General features: G+C 37.7%; 1 protein-coding gene across 2 annotated transcripts in view; it reads right to left on the bottom strand.

The window, feature by feature from the left end:
• Positions 1–25,212, bottom strand: part of cntn4 (contactin 4) — a 165,484-nt gene extending 140,272 nt beyond the window's left edge. For both annotated transcript variants that reach the window (XM_038697795.1, XM_038697796.1), the window contains exons 1-2: positions 24,635–25,212; positions 8,445–8,581 (exon numbers count right to left, since the gene is read on the bottom strand). In XM_038697795.1, the coding sequence (XP_038553723.1) occupies positions 8,445–8,499 (55 nt within the window). In that variant the 5' untranslated portion in view covers positions 8,500–8,581; positions 24,635–25,212. The remainder of the gene's footprint in view (positions 1–8,444; positions 8,582–24,634) is intronic.
• Between the last annotated feature and the right edge of the window lie 378 nt (positions 25,213–25,590).

Genomic DNA, 25,590 nt, shown 5'->3' with positions numbered 1-25,590 from the left:
GGTGAAACAGATAGAGCGCTGACACATCAACCTTGAAGAAAATGTATTTTCTCTATGCTGGTGGATGCCCACTGAACGTTAGGGCAAGCCAGCGATGTACTTAAAATGGGTTAAAAGTGACAAAAATGAAGAATATCTGCAAAAATCTTTTATGCTTTCATGTAACTGTTAGAATAGATATTTCTGTCACAGCACATCCTAGGGCTGAACGATTTTGGAAAAAAAAAATTGCCAATATTATATATATATATGCGATTGCGATTTAATATGCGATTATTTTCAAGCTCTTTATCTTCTGTATTATTCAACACAGATAGGCAATAAATCAGTGTGTAGTATGACCAACACAATATTTGATGGATTAAACATACACTGTTCTTTCTTTCCTATGTTATGATGAAATTAGGTGATGCATGAATTGCATGAAGTATTATTATACGCAGTGGTATCAAATTATAATAATTTTAGAGAAAGATAAATTGAGTCAAGTCATGCAATTAAATAATATCGTATATAATAATATGATAATATATCATAATATATCATCAGGTAGGCCTACCTACAGATGACACACAAAGTTCACCACAGTGTGTTATACAGTAAGCGAATCAAATCTTCACAAGAGTCCATATCCTTACAAAAACCTATTTTTTTTCTGTCCCTGCAAACAAAAACAAAAAAACTCAGTTTGAGGTTCAATACAAAAGTTGGTAAATGAAAATAAAACCAGGTGACACCTCTCGCTTGTAATAGACCAATTTAGTAATTCTCCGACAACCGACTCCAGTTAGTGGGGGGTCGTGGGAGTTTAACCATCCAGTGTTTTGTGGAAGAAGGCTTACAACTGTGTCTCCTGGGGTAACCTGACACTGATTGAGCAGCATAGTACACCCTCGCCAGGTTTCCAGTCAATCAATCGCATTTCTGTGGCACAGTCTCTGGCACCACTTGGCTATGTTGGATACCCCCAGTGCATCATGTCCCAGAAGTTCTCAATTGGATTAAGGTCTGGGGAATGTATTACAGGGCACATTGGACCAGCATAAGGTCTGACAATGGCTAAACACAGCAGTCAGGGTGCCACTGGCTTGCACGTGGAGGTCTGTGTGACCCTCCAAGTCTATGCCTCCTCAGACCATCACTGACCCACCGCCAAACCGGTCATGCTGGATGATGTTGCAGGCAGCATAACGTTCACCGCGGCATCTCCATACTCTTTCACGTCTGTCACATCTGCTCAGTGTGATCCTGCTCTAATCTGTGAAGAGACCAGGGTGCCAATGGCAGACCTGCCTATTCTGGTATTCTCTGGCGAATCTGGCCAATCAAGCTGCACAGTGCTGGGCTGGATGTGCAATCTGACTGAGCTGTGTGTACCGCCTCATGCTACAAGTAGTGACAAGGACACTAGCAAAATGCTCATTTTGGTGGATGTCTTCTTGTTGCCTCTCCAGTGCACCTGTTGTCATTTTCATTTTCCTAACTGGACAGATTGATATCCCTGAAGTTTTTCATGTTATACTCTGATTAAGTGTTCCATTATATTATTTTATTTTGAGTAGTGTATAATAATTTATTCTTTTGCATACGTACATGTACACTATATTTAGCATTCATACTTATACCTATACTTATATTATAAATAGTATATTCACTCAGTCACTATTAGATTTCTGGATTTTTTTTTTTTTTTGCACAAATTCCTCTTTTATCTTCTCTTATTATTACTACTTGGTATAGGAATAGGAGTAAGGTATAGTAATTTGTGTCCCCCCCCCCGGATAAATAAAGTCATATTTACTGTATCTTATCATAGCCTAGGTTTTTGTCTGACATTTCTTAATTCTGTAGATGACTGTACTTGCAAAATAATGCTTGTGTATTTAGTTGTTACCTCAGCAACAATACTCTTGTTGGGCTCCATCAAACAATGCCTGTGAATATCACAGATGGGAGATATATATATATTGGCGGATACTCATACTTCAGCGGAAGACACTTATGAACTGATTCAATCTGCACACACACACACACACACACACACACACAACCTGAAACTCACACACCTCCCTCAGCAATCACTGTTGAGCAAAGTAGTATAGCAGCTCAATGGTGAACAGCACACACAAATTTGATCACACTGGGAATTCCCATGAGTGATTGTGAGTATGAGCATAAATCATTTAACGCGGGGAAAAAAGTAAGTGTGCTCAGCAACCAATCCTTAGGCGAATAAAGGTCAAAGACAAAAAAAGTATATGTATGTACAGTATATATATGATCCCTATATGATCACCTTAAATAAATATTTCAATAATTGAATTAAATATTTAATGCATAGCACAGAAGCACAGAAGAATCGTTGCTATATTAGCAAAGCATTTATTTATTAACATTTATTTATATCAGCAGTAAGATGTTACTTTACATATGAAATATTAAAAAGGCTGACAGTTTGAATCATTTATTATAACTAATATAGATATGATCTGTTTAATTGCTCCATTTGTTAGTCACTTGTTAAGAAACTGTCTGTAAGAATGTTAAAAGTTAAAGAATCAATCATGTAACAATGTTTGAAAAAAGAAGTGTTATTCGGAAATAAAACAAAAGCTCAAAATTGTATTTCTATATAACTGTGGTGAGTGTGTATCTTTGTGTATTTATGATTAGTTTGAGTTCTGTTTTCATGTCTTATCTATTATGTATACGTTGCAAGGGTGATTAAATAACCTAGTGTGTACATAATGTAGACATATGTGTTAACACTGATGTTACTGTGATGTTCAATATACTAAAATCAACAACTGTTTGTAACAAGAGCATAGGCTTAGCTTCAGAGTTGGCAGGCACACAGATATGTGGTGGAATACGTCAAGGAGCCAAGCCATCGCTTGAAGTGAAAAAAAATAGTTTTAAAGATATTGCTGATGTTCACGACATACATTTATTTAATCAAGGGGACAACTATTTCAATTATTAGATAAAGAAACTATTGTAAAGTTAATGGAATGTCACCTCACACTCCCTTTTTTAAAACAGTTTACTCCATCTGTCAATATGCAGACCATGCAGAACAGAATGAGGTATAGACAAAATATGTTTATTGACTTTAAGTGAATATCCTATGGGCACAGAACACAGACCTGGAAGAGGCTGGCAAGCAAGACAGATGCGCTGCCCAGCTAACACATCAACTTGACATTACTATTATTTGCTGACATCAAACTTGAAGAGGAGAGAATAAAAGTTTTCCTGATTGCTGTTCCCACAATTCTCTTTTATGGTGGTGTTTTTTTGTGTGACAAAAAGGATAGGCTGGCTTCCTCCTCTCATCGAAGTTGTAAACACGGGCACCCACTTTGACATGACGAGGAGGCGGGGCCTTCGTGTAATATGCCTTACGCAACTTGTTAGTGAGAGTACAGGGCTCTGCTACTGTCTGCAGATTGTGAGAAGTGCTGGCGTGCAAGAAAAAGTCACTGTAAGCCAAAAAGTAAAATGTAGAAGTGCCAGTACGGCACTGAAGTAAGTAAATAACAGCTCATGGTGTGGTCCATTTGGTTGCAGTAAACTGCCATTAAGGGTGTTAAAAAGGGAAAGCTTACATAACAATGCGTTCAAAAATTTACAAAGACAAAGTTTATTTTACTTCAAAATCAAGAAATACAGAGCATCATTCAAAGAGGGAGAGTCCTGAAGGTGAGGGCCATCTGGCACTAGGAGGTCAAGTGCTGCCACTACTGCTAGGAGTTACCCGGAAAGTTCACTGAGTCCGGCTGCATCACATTTCTACTGCACTCACTGGACTTTGTGGGTTACAGATTAGCATGGCGGAGGATTTGACTCAGAGTGTGTGATTTGTTTATGTGTATAATTCTGTATACTTCTGCCACTATTACTGCCAGAAGTAGTGCCCTTTATAAAATAGCTTAATTTTGGCATTATATTATTGTTATAATATTTTCCTTTTTTGTCATTGTGTTTGGGCTTTGCCTTCATTATTACTGTACATAATCAAGCAGCACTTTGAGATGTATTTGGCAGAAGCTCCGCTAGGCCAGCTGCAATATGTATATGAGTCTTTTAAAAATGTAATTGGATTTTTAGATTCAAGTAGCACATGTGTTATTATCATGGTTTTTACTCATTTGTGCATGCAAAACAAATCAACTTATATCCCTAAAGGCTGAGGAGTGTAACCAAAGCCGCAATAAACATCTGTACTATTCCTTTCCCCAAGCCTCTATGAGTTTCCCCTACTTGCAAATCTACTCTCGCACTCTGCAGCATATTAAAGCCAAGCTTTTTAGGTCTGCATATTGTGCATCATTCCTGTTGCCAGGAGTCAATTTTCAGCCACCTTTTTAATCCATATCAAGGCCCTATCATCTAGTTCAGAATTGAAAAGCACGGGGCAGGCAGCTGTGGCTCAGGAGTTAGAGCGATTTGCTTCTTAATGGGAAGGTCGGCGGTTCAATCCCCAGCTCCTTCAGGCTGCATGTCGAAGTATCCTTGGGCAAGATACTGAAACCCGAATTGCCCCTGTCGGCTGTTCTGCCAGTGTATGGATGTTTTTGAATGTTAGTTTCTGTTTGAGCACTTAGGCTCAGTGTGTAGATGTAGTGTAAAAGCGTTTTGAGTGGTCGCAAAGACTAGAAAGGCGCTATACAAATACGGAGCATTTACAATTATAATCCTGTGCTCGAGCTTAAAAATCTAAAAAATACCCCAAGACATTTATTCAGACATGTTCAGGTCTGAGTATACCAATCCTTGAAAGATTGTTTAAAGCAAATGTTCATGTCTCGTGGGTTTTGCAAGGAGGATAAACCTATTTGAGTTGACCCTTTCACGGCTATGGGTCATGGATGCTCTCAGCGGGTCTGTGAGAGCATACACTGCTCTCACTCTTTAGTTTAAAGATGTAGGAACTGTGTCCTCATTAACCCCAAATCTGCTTAGCCTACTCTTGCTTTTACATCAAAGCTGTTTGCATGAAAGAGAAAACAAATATTCATATTAAGACACTCAAGCTGTTAATAAATAATATATGCACTGCATCAAGTGATGCCAGTAGTACACACAAGACACACCATACATAGAGAAGTAATGAAGGTACAGTAGCCAGAATGTTGCCAGAATGATTCCGGAAGCAATGTTAATATTAATAATAATTTATAAAATTAGTGCTTTTAAAAAAGAGTTGTCACACATCTAGTGAGGTATCCCAATGTATGAATGCATGCCAAGACACTACAAGTGGACAGGCCTACATAAAAAACAATGGGTGTGGGAGTTTTGCATGTCTGTGTAGTTATTAAAATAGAAAAAATCAGTCTTTGGGTTTAAAATGAAAAAAAAAAAGAACAGTTATGTATGATTCCATTATTCCGCGCACATTACAATCTAATATACATGGCTATCTAGCTTTGCCCTCTTAAGAATATTTTTGCCAGGTGGCTGTTAATGTAACTCTACTGTTGACAAACTTTGCACTGGCATGATCATGTAAATGAGCACTACTGATGAAGAAAATATGTTTCTGTTATGTAATGTGTTCAACAATGGCGGACCAACAATAAAAGGCTTCACAGTTACTCTTGCTTACAGTTCCACAACAATCCCAAATGACACATCTGATAAATGTTTCACAACCCTGGCTCATCATCAGGAGGCTGGAGGCTGGGGATGCCCAACAATGTTTTTGAATAAACATTGTTGCATAAATCAGCCTAATTAAGTGCTGACATCGGCCGATGCAGATTATTTCAAGATATCAAAGATCGGCAAAATGAATTGGTCGACCACTAATGTTTTGATGAGGCTGAGGTGGTGGATAGGCTTGCGCATCCAACTTTCTTGCAGGAGAGTCTAACCATAACCATAACTTAACCGTAGTTTAGAAACTTCTGGGTTCTGTTACGAGAGGAAGAAATCCTCATTCAAAATCCCATTGACATCGGTGAATCCAGCTTTTGAATGTACTCAACTGCATGTCACGTTATTCACTCCGTATGTTTAGATATGGATGGTATTTTTTGTGTTTGTTGATTCAATATTTTTAGCAGGCTTTAAAGGTTCAGAGTGTAAGATTTAGCGGCATCTAGTGGTGGGGGTTGCAAATTGCAACCAACGACTCACTATGCATTCACATGCTCCTCGGATGGTCCGATTTCCGAGTTGTGAAGTCGTTCTTCTGACTTCAGTGTGTGTTCATGTGACCTTAAGTCGGAATGTGAAATCAACATGGACACTACTACAAAGATGTGTTGGATTAGCATTATCAGAGCAAATAAACAACACGCAGACATCTAATTCACTCTACATAGACAGAAAACTAACCGTTACAACCATATTATTATTATTAATCACTATGGCTCTTGCATTAAAAATTTAAACCTTTGTGATTTTAATACATTTAATATTTTCAGAAAGACCAATGAAAGAAATGCTCAATTGCTCTACAGAAGCTAGAGTAACACAGGCTAGCCCAGACATGATGTCATGACTTCGGCTCTCTATAGTTGTCACACACGAATATTGTAGAAACAATTTCACTACTTTTAGCATTGGGCTTGAAAAAGCTTGGACTTACAATAAACAGTTCTTTCTGGTGATAGGACTGTTTTATAGATTTTTTGACTCTGAACATGACAAAGATGAGTGGATTGTGTTCTCATATTACAAGATGCTGGTAGATGTTGCGATCATAGACTGTGTATAAAGATGGACAACATGGCAGCTCCCCGAAAGTGAAGCGAAGACATCTCAATCTTGCCCTGGTGGCTGGCCGCAGTATAGGTCATAAACCAGGTCCCCTCTATATTAATGGATGGGCAGCTGAGCCGTACAGTGGAAGGAAGTGGAGACACATCGTCCATCATTAGACAAAAATGTTATGGTTGAAAGTACGTTGTTTTTCTTTGAATGTAATCCAAAAAGATCCGCAATCACTTGGTTGTATTTATGTCAGATTATGTTTGCACCCTTGATGCATTTCTCCATAACAGATCTGTTATTTCTAGAAATGACATCCATGAGGTATCAACTCCATGAGGATTCATCTACACCCAAAGCACCCTGGCCAATTAACACCAGATATCTCTTGTGTGATGATGTGCGATTGTTAATAACTACCATAAGATGAGCAGCGACATGCATAGGTGAAACCACAAGGCCAAAGCATATCACTACAGGTTCCTTTTAACAAATCTGATAATCTAATGTCCAGAAGAGGGCAAGGAGTTCACAACTTAAGCCAAATGTGTTTTGAGTACCGAGAAAGAGGTTTTCAACCGTTACAACAGAGCCAGTTCTTCATCTGGATTCGGATTATACCTTAAACACTGAGTGATTCAACTGATGCTCTCTGGTGACCCCTCCTATTTGTAAAGGAGACAAATTAAAGTCCTCCATCAAAATGTGATCAATGCCAGGGAGCCTCAGGCTCAAATGGGCACCATGGTATAATTAAGCTATAATTCTACTTTATTGCACGGTAAATGAATGATGGACATTGGAAATTGAAGATTTCCTGATAAATCATTGCCTCTTATATATGAATTTCAGAAATGAACCTAACCTTCTTTTACAGAATTTCTTTAACAAAAGAATTACTGGAGCTATAATATTAACAGTAGTTATTGTACATATTTTGGTGATTGACTTGATTGATTAATTCATTGGTTCACTGAATCACTGGCTGACTGATCGGTAACTTATCTAAACTAAATGGTTAATTAATCCAGGTAATTTATTTTTCTTACACTTAATTAATTTTGTTACTGGTGAAACATGAACACACAACAATGAAGTCTTTGGCAAAAGTTTCTATTTATATGTGACTTTAAATATAATAATAAAATAATTTCCTTTTTACTAACACACTTTTACTTACATTAAATGTACCCTGTGGTTTAAAAAAACAAAGACAAATATAGTTATGTTTACATTCGGAGGAACCACTCATTAAAACATTGCTCCACAGCACTCCTTAATTAAAAGGGTGATGAAAAGGGTACCTTTAATGCATGTGTGCTAACAACACTACTTATTATGGAGCTTTTATCAATCTTGCCCTTATTTTTGATCTGTGAAACTAAGAGAAACTGAATATTTTTATTCCTGGTACACTCCCCTCATTCACATTCAGAATGATATCTCTAACCTTTTTATGAACGCCAAATACAACACTATAAGCCAAGTATTTTGCAGACAATGGTTTACTTTAACAATGACTTCCTTGTTGAATGAATTCTACATTCTTATTATTTTACATCAATGGGAAAAATATGTTTCCTTATAGCTAATCTACTTGAGGTTGCTTCTTTCTAAACTACAGCTTTCATACCGTCACCTGCCCCAAATACATATGAATAAGGACTCATACTTCACAAAGGCAGCTTTGGCATGCATCAAAAGTTCTTAATAAGATACTTTACCTGCAAGACACCCCATAAGTGACTGCAGCACCAGCAGTTTCCATAGCAACATCATCTTCAATTTTGTAGGGTCAAAGTAGTCTCACATCCAATCACAAATGTATGGTATCCAATTCGCACCTTTCTGGTTTCCCAATCTGTATCAAAAAAACAAAACAAAACAGGTTAGATAGGTATGTGGATATGGTTCTCATTAGCCACACCTTTGAAAATCACTAAGCAGTCTTTCCCTGCTCTGCATGCTTATTTCACAATGTGCGGAACAGAAAAAGACAGAAGGATTGTATAGCAAAGAGCACTGTGATGGTAGCAACAATTAACTGCATTTATAGCAGATGAACTAAACTTTATCATCAGATTTTAAGATATATTAAATCAACCACCAGTTAAAGTCTTCACTTTGAAGTCTTTCAATCTCCCTTTTAACCATCAAATCCATGGTGCAACTTACTCCCATTTCCACTTTCCTGAAAGTTGCTCCAAAGAAAAAAAAGGAAGGGTTTCAGTGTTGGGTGGATAGTTGGCATATGAACACATGTTAACTAATATACATTTATTTCCATATCACTAACTCTAGGGACAGCTACTTTTAAGTAAATATGAAAGCAAAGCCACTCCGATAAGCTCTTACAGCATTGTTCTTGCTTGAAGCCTCATAGCTTTCATGCTCATAAAAGTGTAAACCCAAAAGATGACAAACGCTGAAACATCTAGAAGAATTTCACAATAGTTGTGCACTTTTCCCTCAACACAGACTCCCAGGAGTGAGAATTATAACTCGAAAGTTTGTTGAGTGGCAGGAAGGTAGCAGCTCTCTGCATCTCAAACCCCACTGACAGGAATGAAGCTGAGGGCATGAATGAGGCTGAGGTGAAGAAAAAAACGTGTTGTGTTAAAAGACTGTCAGTGCTAAAACTTTTTTATTAAAAGGAAACCCAAACGTGAAATTGTTTTTTTTGGTTGGGGGGGGTTAAGGTGCACGTGCAGTTGATATTGACTGTTAGCTATTTAGCCTCTAGCTTATTAGCTAGGCCCCTTACATGCTTGCTAATAACTTTTTTAAGCTGGGTCTCGAACATTGACAGCGTTGTGTTGGACAGATTTGTCTGACTGTGTTCATGAGGGAGAGAGAGGACAGGTGAGCGCGAGAGAGAGAGGGACAATCAAAAGGATGTGCTGCGGAAATGCACTACGGCGCTCTGCAATTAAATACGATTTTAAACAGGCCTAGAAAATGTGGTGGTCAGCGTTGATATTGTGGCGGGCCGCCACAAATAAATGAACGTAACACTGTTGTAATGGACAATCTTGAAAAGTCATGCTGCATTGGCAGCACGACTAGTTGGCGTTGGCGTTGGCAAGATCAAAGGTTCTAAAGAGTATGTTTTTATGTTAGTTCTCAGCAAATATTTTATTCTTACTGGACATCATACAATTTTATTTAAGATTGTTTGGCATTTTTCCTCATTGGACAGTGATAGTGTAAGGAACAAAATGGAGATGGTTATGGCATATGTGGTTATACAATATGCACCTTTACCACTAGGTTACTGGGTACCCCACTATCACTTTAGCTGGCATTCAGACCAAAAACCGCCATATATTAAAAAATATAAGCGGCTAGGAAGTCCGGTTTGAGTAACAGATCCACGAATGTGAAGGCATATTAGATGCTAAAACTCTGCACAGCTGTTTATAAGACTGGGAAATAGGATTTCGCAAGGTAAACAGTAGAAATACTTATTGCTTCTTACTGGATGATGTTGTGTAGCGGCAAAAGTTAAACCATGGTTTGTTTGTTTTTTGCTGGAGCCTCTGCTTCGGCAGAACAAAAAGAAGAGGAACAATTCTGGTGCAGAAATATGCCGTTTGGGCTGTAGGAGTTAGGGTTGTTGATGAATGCAATTTCTACCTCATAAAATGTGCAAAGCCTTTGTTTACACAGGTCTGCAGGCTTTTGCGTCCTTATTTATTTTTATTAACTTTTTATTGTCTTTTATGATTTTATTTTTATTATTTGTACTGTTATCTTTTAAGACCCATAGCAGCCAATACTGCCCTTTGCAATCACCAGAAATGTGTATTCTACACCTATGTGTTCATAGCATGCACATCCTCACAAAGATGCACTGACTCACTCTTCAATACATCAGTCTAGAGTGGCACGGGCTGTCAAACATTACACAAGGTACATTTAATTCTCCATTCCCTCACTGAACATTAAAATTCTTTCTAAATCTGGAGCCAATTTAATAGGTATTTGGTTAAAAGGGGTTTTAGAGTAAAGCAGGATGTAAATAGGGCAGAGTGAAGGGAGTCAGATTTATCCAGTTTGCCAGCAACTTTGAGGGAAGAATACAGAATAAGTTGGAGGAAATGTCAAAGGCTGCCTCTGGAAAAGCTGTACTGATGTAAGAATTAAAGCAATACAACCAGTTAAGAAGTGAAATCTACCTTTTGCAAAGCTCCTCTCGTCTCCTGGGTAAAAATATATTTAGAGCTGAGGCATGTTCGACACAAAGCTCTCCACGAACTATTTGTGTAATTTTGCCCTCGCAGAGAAGCACGGAAGAACTCTGTTATTGCACCCCTGCTGTGATTCAGCATAGACAGCACAACATTTGAAAGCGACATCAAGAAAGAGTGGAACAAAACCACAGAAAAACACATACAAAAAGGCACCTGAAACTGTTTGTGTAGGCCATATTCTCATTAATCTCAGATTCTCTACCTTCCAGCTATGTCTCCTGTCTCCACCTACAGAGAAAAGACCTTTTATCTCCATACATCATATAGAGGGTTGTCAGAGTCTGTCTTGGGTACATCAGCGTGAGGCTGTGCCTTACTCCAGTAGCAGGAGCAGTTTTAAGCTTATTAAAGTGTGTCTTATGAAAGCACCAAGCCCTTTACCTTTTAGACTAATGCCTGTTCTGTCTGCTGTGTTGGTCTGTATCTGTGTGCCATGGTGGAGCCTCGCTAGGATGGAAAATCTGGTTAGAGGGCACAGCGCACACTCACAGAACTCGAGTTGCTGTGGGTAACTACTTTCCCCCCAGTTTGTTAAGGTTTGTTTTACAGTTCACAACCTTGCTTTGGTTCCATCTACCCCTTTCAACTCGACCTGATAAAGCACCCCAGCGGCTAAAGATAACACACAACTGGGAGCCTCACAAACTTGATCTTGCCTATTGCTGCTGTAATCTATTTAGTTACTTGATGCCTGGAAAATGGACGTTGAAATATGTTCTGGCTACACAGAGCATATCCAAAGGTACTGTGCCTTGTTACCAAAGGTACTGGCAAGGTTTACAGGGCTCACTGATGCTTGTAATGTTACAACTATGACACACATTATGACACATTCCTCTTACATACTCGTTTGCAAGGACACATCTCAAAGCACTTAACAAGGAGAAGCCCAGATGACGAAAGAAAAAAAAAAACAAGGTTGACACACTTCATACTGCTTGTGGTGCACAGATTATGTTGCAAATAGGACAAATGGATGAGAGGGTATCAGTCCTGGTTGCAGTCCTTCACACTGCCACTGTAGTATTAAAATTACAGCAGTGCTACTACTACTTCAGTATCACTCATGCTACTGCTACTATTGTTACTACTCACTGTACTGTTACAACTACTACTAATAATATCAGTTAAAAAGTAGTTATAATTCACAGATGCCATTCACTTTTTGTAATGCTGATAATGCTTGATTGCCTGCCACAATTCACTAATTTGCAATGGGTTTCAGCACAACTCAAGCTCGAGATATCATAGATGTGATAAACTGCAGCTACATTTGATAAAGGGAAATGACTGATGATGCCTCAGGGTACAAGAGGAGGAGACAATCAATTTATCCAGTCAATAACAAATTACCAGGAAATTGATAGATTACTAATGATACACTTAACAGCTTAATCGACTTTTTCATGTGCAAAATGAGGATAAATGTACACTTTTTAGTGACTACACAGTGGCTGTAAGATTATTCCACACATTGCAATATGAGGAAAGCTTCTGTGACGTTGAATAGGAACATGCAGAAAATACATACTGTATTTGAAAAATTATTCACAACATTTGCAACTACCGGCTATAGGCCAAAGTTCTGAGCACAGAAATAACACATTTGTTTTGAAATTAGTTCTAGTTCTAGTTTACCAGTGTTGCACATACATGGGAATCACCATTTTTTTATCCTTAAAATCAGGGACATTCTTAATAGATAAATTGACATAGATAAACTGGTCATTTGTTTATTTAATTAATTAATTAAAACATTTAGTTACACTAAAACTAACATTTCTCAGTTAGTACAGCCTCTCAAAGATGAGTAGTTGCTTGCTTTCTTTAGTTCCATACCACTATAAAAGAAATATTTTTGTGTTTTACAGACTGTTTGATGCCACATGGCCGCAGCCTAAAGATATAAGTTAATGCCTTTGTAAATTACACATTACTTGCCACGCATACTTTGGTGATGAAGAGAACAGTCCAGAAGTGGTCCATTACAAAAGCTTGTTCCAAGAGGAAACTGATGTCTTTGTGCAGGAGGTGCAGAATCGCACCTTGAATTAAATTAGCTTGGGAGGAGATAACACGTTTGGTTAATGTACTTCTCTGGCCCTAAGAGATCCATCGTCCAATGATCAATGACATCAGGGCGGAAAGCCAAACAGAAGCAGCGGTGATCGAAGAGACAGTCCCGATTTGATAGAGCTACCAGTTGGTTTCTAACACCTGTAGAGGATGTGGCCATCTTTATGATGTGCGGCATGTTCTGACTGCTATATGTTGGATGGCAATCACACCCCAGCAACATAGAATGAAAAATGTAAGTTAATCTCAATTCAAACCAGCTAACATTCACTAACAGAGTAGGGGAGCTTTTAAATAAAACCTGTGCATGCTCACATGACGTGCAAATAGCACAAAACACAAAAGTGTGTACCTACAGCACCATGCAAGATGCAAATGCTCAAATTGAGAGGGTGTAACTATCAAATGTTGCTTATAATGTAACTACATCTATAACCATTTCAGCACCACATATCTTTTGCTTTACAAAGAGTCAGGCATCCGCTCCAATCTCAGCTTTGATCACCAAAACTGAGGGCATTTAATTTAAAATACTGCAGTTGATTCAGCTCAAATCTTTGCAGACATTGAGCTACACGCAGTGAGGGCTGAGATACCAAAGCAGAATCTGGAATCCTTGTTGATTGTTGAAAATTACAGTATTTTTAAGGGAAACATCCAATTAAGCCGCGTTTCCACCAAAAGTACCGGGGACTTTTAAGTCCCCGCATCTCTTTTCCAGTAACTAAAAGGTTCCTTCAGCCCACTGTGTGCGTTTCCATTATGGGCAAAAGACCTGCGAAGATCAGGCAAATTAACCAGCTGACGTAGGCAGTAGGTCTATACGCCGTACAAAGCGATGCACAGGCATCATTATTTGTAACCACTATCCATGAGCAAAATTTATAAATGAACTTCAGATTTGACTGGAATATAATTATTTTTTTGTGTGGGAGTATAATGGAGAGACACACGATAAAGTTTGTTACAAATTTAATAACAAACTGGATAAAGCCATCAAGTTCTTAAAAGAACTCCAGCACAGAGAAAGCAACACAAAAACAGTTTGCGACAGTTTGGAAGGTTATTAAAACATTTCCAGTCGACAAGAGCTGCAGATCAGCTGGCCAGACGCACGTCTGTGACGCCTGAGCGTCGGAGGAGTGGGATGTTTAACAAGCTTTATTACCTGCTGTAATTCTTAAAAGAACTCCGGCACAGAGAAAGCAACTCGCCCATTCAGAAATTCACTGTAAGGCAAGCCCCACCCCCCCAAAGTACCGGTACTTTCGGAAAGTACAACCCCCCGAGTAGGGACTTTTTGGGGGGAATTTATCTTAATTTATACCCTGGTCCCTTTGGTGGAAACGCAGTGAGTTCCTCCAAAGGTTCTTAGTTCTGAGGTATAGTTCCTTTAGTAGAAACGTGGCTTTAGAAAATTATCTTTTTCCATTTGGTCTCAAAAGACACAGTTGAAGGTCAAAGCTCAGTTTCTATAATCTCTCTATATAGTAGAATTTATAGAGTACAGCCACCTTACCCTCAAGCTTACATAAAGTCTTACAGCCTATCTAAGCCAAGGGATTCCTCATTACACTGTCAATGTGTTTCCATTTATGCAGAAAAAAGGGGTTGTACTTCACAAAAAGTTTCACATGGTGCTCCTTAACATAAATTACACACATTCATATTTCAACCATGATTTCAACCTGTAGAATATAAGGATTAGTTCAAAAGCAAAAAGACATTTTTGCTTGCTACAGTGCAAACACACATTAATGACATGCACACTGAGAAACTCAATTATCAAAAAGCAAATGCAAAAATTGCAGGGATTTGGTCTGCTAGGATCTTGAAAGCAGGTAATCAACCAAAAGGAGAAGAGCAAGAAACAGGAAATACATGGTTTACATTCAGAGATGTGTTTAGAGCCTTGATGTTAGTTGCTTGCTAGTGTTTAATTGAGTATAGCAAACTTTCTTTTCCTTATATTTCAACACATATTCCACTAAATCACTAAAAAATCATCTCAACATCGGCTACCTGGCTGCTGAGACTTTGAGTTACACAAACAGCACAACTAAATTAGCTCTATGACAAAACCAGACAGCTAACAGCATTAGCAACATGCCGTGACAGTTTTTTTCTTGGCTCTCTATTTACTTGGTTGAAATAATGAAGTCCAGATAATAAAGGATGAGAAAGATTTGTCTCTTAGCATATTAGCGCCCAAAGCTGTGTCAGTAAATAGATCATTTAATGAATGCAAATACATATAGTCTCATGGGGATATAAGTTTCTGTGTTTTGATCTAAATTATTTTAATTAATTATCAATTAATTGTTATTATATGGTGTTAATGCTGATATCCATAATGTTTCTTTAAACAATTTATTGTTTTTTAGAGATAAGGTGCTATTCACGTCTTGTCAGACCATAAAATAAGAGACAATAACAACGTATCTAAAGAAAAACTGGCTGATCACTAAAGCTGCACTTAGAATTAATACAGTTTGACATAAGGCCTGCACTTTATTATTTATTAATTATTTCATTATGACAAAAAACTGATGCTGCATAATAATTTGATGTTTCCAGCTTGAATGATACAGATGCACCGTCATAATGACCATGTAAAGGCTAGGCAGAGTAAGCTTGATTGGCTTCCCTTATATAAAGGCCTAGTTTCCACTATATAACTGTCTGGCACAAATTAACAAAGTTTTGAGGTTTAATGGATCTGCATTTCTTGTCTTATCTAATGAATGGTGTTCTATTCCCCAGCAAAGACATATATAGAGTATTTTGCTTTTCTTCTTGTCCTTGGTTTAAATGGATGAACCAGCTAATTGTACTTTGATACAATGACTACAGAATCTCATTTATGTGAACCACAGACATCTGAAATGGTCTATTAAACAAACAGTGCCTTTGTGGAATGCCTAATTATTTCATTTGAGAAACAGATGAGGTTTTGAATACCTGCATTTTGCATCAGCTGCAGTTCTCACCAAACTTATTTCACTACTTCAGTGTAATTGTTTTACATATGTTGCACCAAATCCTAATATAAGTTATCTCATGGGACATTATAGAGCAGGTTTAGACCATCTCTGTAATAAAGGAAGTGTTGGAATTAAGCCAGCTAAACATTAGTGTCATTTAATAAGCTTTAAATATATTATAATTAGTTTATGATTTCTGTGCAAAAAAAACTAATTTGAGGAAAGGGACAGGGGACTAACCATACAAATGAGACACATTAAGAAATGGCAAGAAACAGCTGTTTCGCATAAAGCAAACCACAGAGAAGCAAACAAATCCGGGAAGTGTTTTAGGTCAGTAAGTGAACCCAGGTTTATGTGATCCTAAGGGGTTTCAGTGTTCCAGGCAGAAATCCAGAATATTTCAGAAAAACAGGAAAGATCTCTGGCACATTGGGAAAATCCAAATTGAGGCAAAAAGTGATGCTGTCAAATTTGAGCCGTTCATGTATAGACTTGAGGTATAAAAAATGAAGTGAGGAGAGAAAGGCTAGGTCTTCTCTTGAGCTGTCCGCCAAGAAGATAATATCAGAATAACTTAAAATCTAATTCAATCTTGCCCAAGAAGCTCAATATATTCAAGGAAATATTGATTTAATATCTGTCGTAATTTGTCATTTTTCCATACCAAACTTTATTATTATGCACTTTATTCATATTTAAGCTTTGTAATTCATATTCATTTTTATCCTTCTGTAAATAAATTGTTGGTGATTGATCCGCACAGCGGATCTGGTCGCGTGGGCGGGGCTTATGCTGCTCTTATGCCTCTCTGCAGCAGCGATCGCAGGGAGCACTCACGGGGATGGGGCTAATAGGCTCCAATATGATAATGAATTGTTGAAATTAAGTTATCATCATCACACAGGTTTGATATAAGTTAGAAACTAATGTGTTAAAACAGAGTTGTAAGTTGTTGTTGTTGTAAAAAAAACATACATAATACATAATAATAATAATAATTTAGATATATTTATATATACATATATATAAATGTGCATCCCATTGGCCAACAATTCCCACCATGAGCATGCACTTTGTGACAGTGCCAAGGAAAAACTCCCTTTCAATAGCCATGAACCTTGAGCAAAACCTAGACTAGGGTGGCCATCTGCCTCGACCAGTTGGGTTGAGAGAGAATTCTGAGATCATACGTCTTGTAGGGGTGGGAATCACGAGGCCCCACGATACGATATTATTCCGATACTTGTGTCACGATATGATATTATTCCGATTTTAAACATATTGCAATTTATTGCAATATTTTATCTTTTTCACAACTTCAAATTGTGTCCACAAAGGAAAATTCTTTTTCTAGTGGACTGAAAAAGCAATTTTATTAGTGCCAAAAAACAAACTTCTCATGTATAATTTATATAATAAAAGATCAATACTTGACGTTCGTGTTACGATACAATATTGCCTTGCAAAATATCGCGATACTACGCTGTATCAATTTTTCCCCCACCCCTAACATCTTGTTCGTACTTCACATGACCACAGTGTTCTTCCTAGATATAAAAAAAGGCTGATTAGAGAGTTTTCTTCCCAAAATAGTATTTAAGAGACTTCAATAAACAACAGAATGCAAGTAATGATGACCAGAAACATTATCATAATTTCCTCATTTAACCTTATCTAAACATCCAGTGAGCAGCTGCAACATGTCCATTAACTAATTGGCATATTACCAAATTCATATTCAAAATCTGTTTTGAGCAAGGAATTAATATACTATAATGTTCGTGAATGTACAATAAAAAACCTCATTCTATAACTGAATAGTTAAATTAAAAAACCATTATAGAAATGTCAAAATATACATAAAAACAGTGTATACTGGCAACCAAATATGTTCTTTGGGTTGTCTCAAAACATTCTCCAGAGCTTGAAAGTGTTAAACTGGGGATAACAAGAATGCAACATTTTTACCTACACCTGCTGAGAGAAATCTGAGAAGAAACACTCACTCCATCATCTTAAAATAAGAAAATGAGTCTCAGGAGCAATAAGTCTATATGTGATATTCTGCTTAATATATTTCATTGAGGCAGCAAATAAAGATACAAAAATCAGAACACTTGTTCATTTATTTTATCATTTTAGGCCCTGTGTATTATCACTATATCGGGACATAGAACATACCTCGGATGGTTCAGTGACTTTCCAGTGAGCTTAATTTACCTCAAACTCCATCCTCTGATGACGGTCGTGAGATAAATATGAAAGGAAAAGCTAATAACCTGTGGAGGTAATACAATAATAATAGAGAAATATTATTATTCATCTTTATTCATCTAATGTAACGATATATCATATAGTATTAACATATGTTATGTTATAGCTGCTCAACGGTGAGCATGGGATTTGTTTTATCATCTCCTCACCTGTGTTACAGGCTGTTACCTACAGTACCACCATTAAACTAGAATATTAAATTGCTGTTGTAAAAATGAACAAACAGAGAATAACTTCTAAGATTGTGGTTTGTAACTTTCATGAAAAGTAGGTGGTGATCTGTGAATTTGTAAGATTTAGGGATATTCCAGAGATTTAGTATTGCACTTGCGGATGAGATATCCTGACATATAGTCTCTGGTATAGGCCAAGCTCTAAAATCGCTGGATCCAACATTCCATGATGAAACTCAATAACATTTTTCATTACACAGTGTTGATTTCCATAATTTCGTTATTATTCGAACTATTTTTTCACTTTTGATATAAAAAAAATCCTTCCCAGAAATAACAAAAAACCCTTATAACACCCATGGAGACTATAATTTCTGATTTACTGTGATTTCCATCTCTTATCCTTATAAAAAGCCTTGCCTTTCGCTTACCTAGCCTTTGTGCTGTATGCCCCACATGTATGTCACTGGTGGTGTGAGACAGCCCATCCAGTTTGTGTAAGCTCCATGTGTTCCCCCCAAATAAAAAAAAAATAGATCCAACTCTAAAAAGCTTGTGACAGAAACAGGTTCAAAGTATGTAGCTTGTATTTTATCGACAGTTATCAATAGAAAGCTCATCTTAGACGTCTATTACTAAATATGGGAAGAATAATGACTCTCACAAAACAGTCACACCCAGCGGAGCACAATGCACATGTGAAAATGTTCTTTTGTGGATCTTCAGTAAAAAAAAACCACCCACATTCAAGTGAGGTGCATTATCAAGAAGAATCATGACCTGGCCTCATTCTGAGATTGCTCGGAAAGAAGATGTTTGCAGGCCTTATATAAGTACATTTAATAATGCAGCTCTCCCAGCGCTCAGATCCCCCCTGAAGTTGGTTGCTGTGTGGCGTTGCTCTTATTAAGCACTCAATTAAAGCCATTCCCAGGGAAAGGCAGTGTGCAACTATGTTTGAATTAGGGAAAGTTGCCGGCTAAGACATTCTGTGAAGCCTTACCCCAAAGAGCCATGGTGCTTTGAAAAAAAAGGCCTAGAAGTGACAGAGCATCATAAAGAATTGCTAAAGCAGATACATTATTTTAATATGATTGGATTACAAATTGTGTATTCTCAAAACCAAAGAGACTAGATACGGTATACGTCCCTATTAAGCCCACCAAATCCACTTTTCAGACATTTTTAATATATATTGCCCCAATTTAAGTGAGAAAATTTGTAAAAACAAAGTCTAATCTGTCATTTGAAATGTTAATAATTCATATATCTAGTGGGTTTTTTTTGTTTAATTTGTCAAAATATGTCAAAAGTCTGGCATGGCGGTGCATGGGTGTTCCAAATAAGCCCACTTCATGGTTTGTTGATAACAAAATATATATACTTAAAAAATCTTAATCTCAATACAAACTTTTCTGTTCAAATCTGTAATCTTTTAGTTCTCTATAGCTATTTTCTTTTGTCTCTGCTCCTATCCTATGGCCTGTAAATGGTATTTGAAAGAATTGTGACCAGCTTTTTTTGCTGTGCTCAAGATAAAAACTAAAAGTACAACATATATAGCATTCTTTGGAATGTAGCCACAAAACTATTCATACCTAAAAGCTAAACTATAGTGGAAGTTACACTTCAATACTCTTCAATATGTGTTGTTATTGTGTCTGTGTCTCTATCCTATAGTGTGCTGTTGGCATTTGAAATTGGTTGAAAGTGCAGTTTTTATGAAAATGTCTGTAGACCGACTGAAAAACAGTTTGCAGGTTAAATACTAATGTTCTAATGATATTAAATGATTCAGTATCAGGGTTTACAATAAAAAAATACATGTTTGGTTTTTTTATGTTAATTTTAAACATTTAGGCTAGTAGTAAAACATTTATAAACAATTCAGTTCATTATGTTAGTCACAACATCTAGATGCTCATGTATCATTAGTCTATAATTTAGCAAAATAAACAAGATTTTCTTTCTCCTGCGCAAAAGCCTATTTTCTGTGAGTGAACAATATCATATGAGCTGATTCATCAGGTGAGTTCAAAATTAGGGAGGAAAATGGTTCAAAGGTCAAAAGGGAGAAAATCCCCATTGAAACAGTCAAGGAGGCTTAAGTGAATTTATGGTTAAAAGACAGAATCTTTTTTTCTATGCACGTGATATTTAAAAACAGCTATACAAAATAAATCTATATATGGTGCACTAACATAACCTGAAAAGTATAAATTGATCTAAATTGAAATAACCATACTATGAAGCTGCTGTAGTGATGCAGAATGTGGTCTGTTTGATAACATGCTAAAACTTAAAATTTGAAACACTACTGTTTACATTGTGATAACAAGTGAGTACTTAGTCAAAAACTGGGGAAGAAATATTCAAAATGTCGTGTAACATGTTCTTCGATAACTCAATATCAATAAATCTGATTGGCTTACAATACAAAGTGTAAATTGTGTAAAAAGCAGCTTCACTGGAAGACACATCACACAGCAAAAAGTGATGATGAATTTTTTTTTTTTTTACTCTGAATCTCTCAATCAATCTAAACATTAAAAATGAACAGAGAGAGGGGACTATAGGTATGGACAACACTAAGGAGTTCTGATATAATATAGTCATGTGCACTTATCCCTGGCAGCTGTGTTCTCCCAATTCACAGCACTGTTCAAGCAATCACTATTGATGCTGAAGGCTGTACGTATTTTTGTGTAAATTCCACTTATTCATTCCTTCATTTGACTAAATTAGGCAACAATTCTTCATTGTCTTAGAACTGAAGTATAGTTGGTGGAATTTTTTGTATGCAAATGCAGATAAAAGATTTGTTTCAACAAAATCCAGTCTGCGCTTTGCCTGAAAACATCAAACTGAAGACAACTAATTTAGAGGAACTGCCTTCTGAAGAGTTTTTTTCCCCCCAAGTAATTATATTTTTTTAGTATATGTAGTTCCCAAAAAAGAAACCAAAATTCATATAATTGTATCAAGCCTTGCAGTGAGTTCTCTACATTTTTTTTTTTTTGCTTTCCTTCCATACTGACTCTATAAGCCCCAGTCACTTTAATACAGTGAAAACAAAATTCATCTTTTCCGTTGTTGCTGACACTCCTCCAGTACAGCCTAATCATAACCATGATACCTTACAGTTTGGCAACGGAATAAACATGTAATTTTTCAATAGCCTGCTTGACAGGCAAGGTTTCCTCACCACTCGCAGCTCAGCTAGTCAAACAGCTCTATTATGCCAGATTCAAACAAGCACTGCATGGCATACATAAAACCACGTTGTACTCCAGTGAAGTAGTACGAAGGGCCAGCATCTTCCTCATCCATTATGGTGTTGTGGAAAATCTCACAGCGCTGTTTACTTTGAAAATCCAGCAGAGTGAAGCAAAAAAGCAGCGGTGCTGAACAACTGATACCAGGCACTTTTATTTATTTGCTGCTTCTTGGATATCTGCGATAACTGATTTTAATCTCATCAGCAAGGTGGTTGCAAAATGAAACACACTTATTTTCACTGATATTATGTTGTCTGTTAAGAGTGAGTGCAAGGATGACGGATATGATGGATCTGTGAATCAATTAATCATTTTGTCTATAAAAATGTCAGAAAATAGTTTAAAATGCCCATCACAGTTACAGATGAGATAGAATTATTCCAATTGAAATGATTGCTGAAATAATTAGTTCTTTAATATCTTAATTGATCAACAATAAATTAATCAGCAACTATTTTGAAAATCGATAACGTCACTTTTAAAGCAAAAATGCCAAACCCGTTATAGTTCCAGCTTCTCAAATGTGACAATTTGCTGCTCACCTTGTCTTATGTTTGAGAACATGTAATATATTACACTGGTGGTCCAACAAAACATGACATTTGAAGACGTCATCTTGGGCGACGTAAATTGTGATGGGCATTTCTAAATAGTTTTTTGATGGTTTAAAGACCAAAACATTTATCATTACATCGATTATCTTTTTTTCACATCTGTTTTCTGAAATTGTGTGTCTATGTGATGTCAGAAAAAAGTGAAAAAGATCCATCGCAATTTCTCAGAGCTGATAGTGACAGCTTCAAATTACTCATTTTGTCTAACCAACAGCCTACAAAATGTTCAGTTTAATATTATATAAGACAAGATAAGATATAAGATCATCACTTTCTTATTTTCAGTTTATTATAATTTATGTTGACTGACCAGCTGTTTCACACTGCTTTGTATTAACACAAGCAGAAACAGGTGTATAGACCGGGAGTCATGTTTTCAACAGTCCTTACTAATAGATTGTTAACCTGGATTGATAACAATCCATAAGTAAGAACGGTCCCGGTGAAAGCAACTCCCAGTACAGTTTAAAGACTGACGGGGAAATTATCATGATTGATATAGAGTGCCCATGTGACTGTAATGTCATATTATAGGATATCCTGTGACACATCAAGTCAATGTAAAGAATAGTTCTGAAAGAAAACAGCCACACATCTCCCATCATATTTACCTTTCTTCTATTCCTTGAGCTAGCTTTCCTGGATAGACATTAAATAAAAATGACCTTGATGACACACTTCCTGTGGAAACCGTGCAATGAAATTTTTATGCCGCGCCTCTAAATGCACCTATCCCAGGATATTTTTAATGTCACTTCTGTACTCTGTCACTTCTGACAGGCTTGTTGGCTTCCAGGACGTCGGCAACAATTGAAGGGCTATTTTCCTGTGAGGTTGCATCAGGGCAGCCGGAGCCGCATCTACCAGATCATTCAGTTTGTGTCCATAGTATCTTGTTTAAACATTTTCAAAAGGAAAGTTTTAGATCATTTGAAAGTTAAATCAGTTCCACACACTTTAATTCAGCCATTCTTTTTAAATCTTAAATATTTATGCTTAAATCTCAAGGGAGTCTCTGCTCTCTTGTCTCAGACTTTTGGGGAGCTATCATACGCTCATGTTCACAAATCCAGACTGAAGCTGTAGAATAATCTTCCTGAACCCTTTTTAGGTAAGGTTTTTCTCTTTTTTTCCTCTTCTAACCTTTAGAATAAGTCCAGCTCTTGTCAAATAAGACGAGAAGTCTATGCAACAGTTCAGAGCTGCTCTGCTGTTAGCCACAGACTTAATGGTGAATGAACAATGTGGGATACGTACATCATCGGATAGATGCTCATTTGTCGGAGTAGTGCTCTAACAGGTGTTCTCATCATACTGACACTTTTTCACTGACTGCCTCATTTTATGTTTCTGGAGCAGAAAAAAAAAACAGGAATCACGTTTGGCTATGATTTGAGTAAGCAGTTTTGGTCATGTCAGATGTGCTGCAGCTGCACAGATGCTCATATCTATTAATCATATTAAAGGAAGCTTATGTGGCATTTGCTGGTCATCAGACTCCAGGCCCGAGCTACCACTGGACAGTTTATATAGTGACTGCAAGATACACTGCTACACAGTGATACAGTGGCATGAAGTCTGATTCATTAGGAGCATAATATGGCAACAAACTAGCAACCCACACTAAATTATAATTCAATTTTAAATCAGTTTGGGGTTACTTTAATCCTTAAAGTGCATAAATAAAGTCGGTTTACCTTCCACTGTCAAAACGCAATGTTTAAGATATATATGATGTAGACTATTAGCGTTGCCACTCAAGTTTCCTCCCGGTTTTTCCAGTTTAATCCCGCTGTATCAGGACTGGAAAGATTTCCGTGGCCACGGTAGGTGGTCAGCACCAGCGGCGGCGGCATAATCAGCAAAATCCGCATGGATTATTCATGGGAGGGTCAGCGCCGGAGGATTACTAAACATCTGCACTGACCGGAGAGACGCTCACACGCACTCGCAGATTACTTTGCTTCCACTATGATAGTCCCACAACAAAGTAGACACAGGCAAATGAGATCAGCAGAGGGTGACATTCAGAGAAGGCAATCCCGGCTGCTGCCTTCCCTGCACAGCGTCAGGGTTTTAATGGAGCCTAATCTGTGGAAAGTTAGGATGCAGACTGGGCTTTATTTGTGTCTGAAGTGCCACAAGGCTGCGGCTGAGCTGAGCAGGTGGATATTTAACTTGAGAGCGACTGAAGTTAATGCATGAAAAAATAATAATAATAATAATATGGCTTAATAATAATAACAACAACAATCTTACCTGTCCTCACAGCAGTGATGTCTCTGACGAATTCACAGCCTCAGATTAATCCGTATTTTGTCACTAAACAAAATTTTGCACACAGACATCACTGTCGAGTCGCGGCGACGCTCGCGGCCAAAAATATCCGCCTGACTTGTGCGCAAAGATGCTGCTCTTTCTTTCGTGAAGTGCTACATTCACGGGCTGCGCTGCTCTGTGCTGTGCTTCTGTACGGCTCCACTACTGTACCTCCATCCCTGCCTCTGTCTCTCTCTCTCAGTGTCAGTGGCACAAATAGCTGACGGCGTGGCGTCTGGCAGGTTGCATGTTGGAAAGTGAAGCCTCGGCGAGCACACTCACTCCGATGCGTCAAGTGTCCCTCCCTCCTCCAACTGTGCTGGAGCGGAGCGGAGCGGGACGCACGCACACGTGGCCGGCAGAGAAAGAGACACAGTGGGAAGAAGGGAAAGAGAGAGCGCTGTCTTGTCTGCCCCTCCCAACCCGATATCACAGGTCATACAAGCGGAATAGACTCCCTCTTCCTACTACTACTACTACCACCCCTTCCTCACCTCATCCTCCTGCTGCTACCAGGGTGTCTGGGATGTTGATGGACCACATGCCTAACTTTCGGGCTGCTTGTTGGGCGATACTACCTTTCACCACACTTTGATTTTCACTCCCTATAGACTTTTTCAACATAGGCTGATCTTCCAAATGTTGGTAATAAACATGGGTTTTTGGCTAACCCTAATCTTGGCCAACTGTTGGGGCTGTCAGTGCCAAATCTCGGATCCTTTCTGCACATGCGCAAAAGTCGTTCTGTCAATCAAAGGAGGTTACTGAAAATCTGCCTATTCATAATGATCCAACTAAATCTTTCAAATCAAGATAACAAAATGTTTTTTAATCACTGGAGATCAAACTGTTCACTATGATGTGATAGGAATATACTTAAGATGTGAAAAATCTTA

Source organism: Micropterus salmoides, unplaced genomic scaffold, assembly GCF_014851395.1.
Source record: "Micropterus salmoides isolate LMB-PRFRI ecotype aquatic unplaced genomic scaffold, ASM1485139v1 Ms_hic_scaffold_4, whole genome shotgun sequence".
Lineage (NCBI taxonomy): Eukaryota > Metazoa > Chordata > Actinopteri > Centrarchiformes > Centrarchidae > Micropterus > Micropterus salmoides.
Note: the sequence above shows the minus strand (reverse complement) of the source record. Positions and strands in the feature narration are given on the sequence as shown.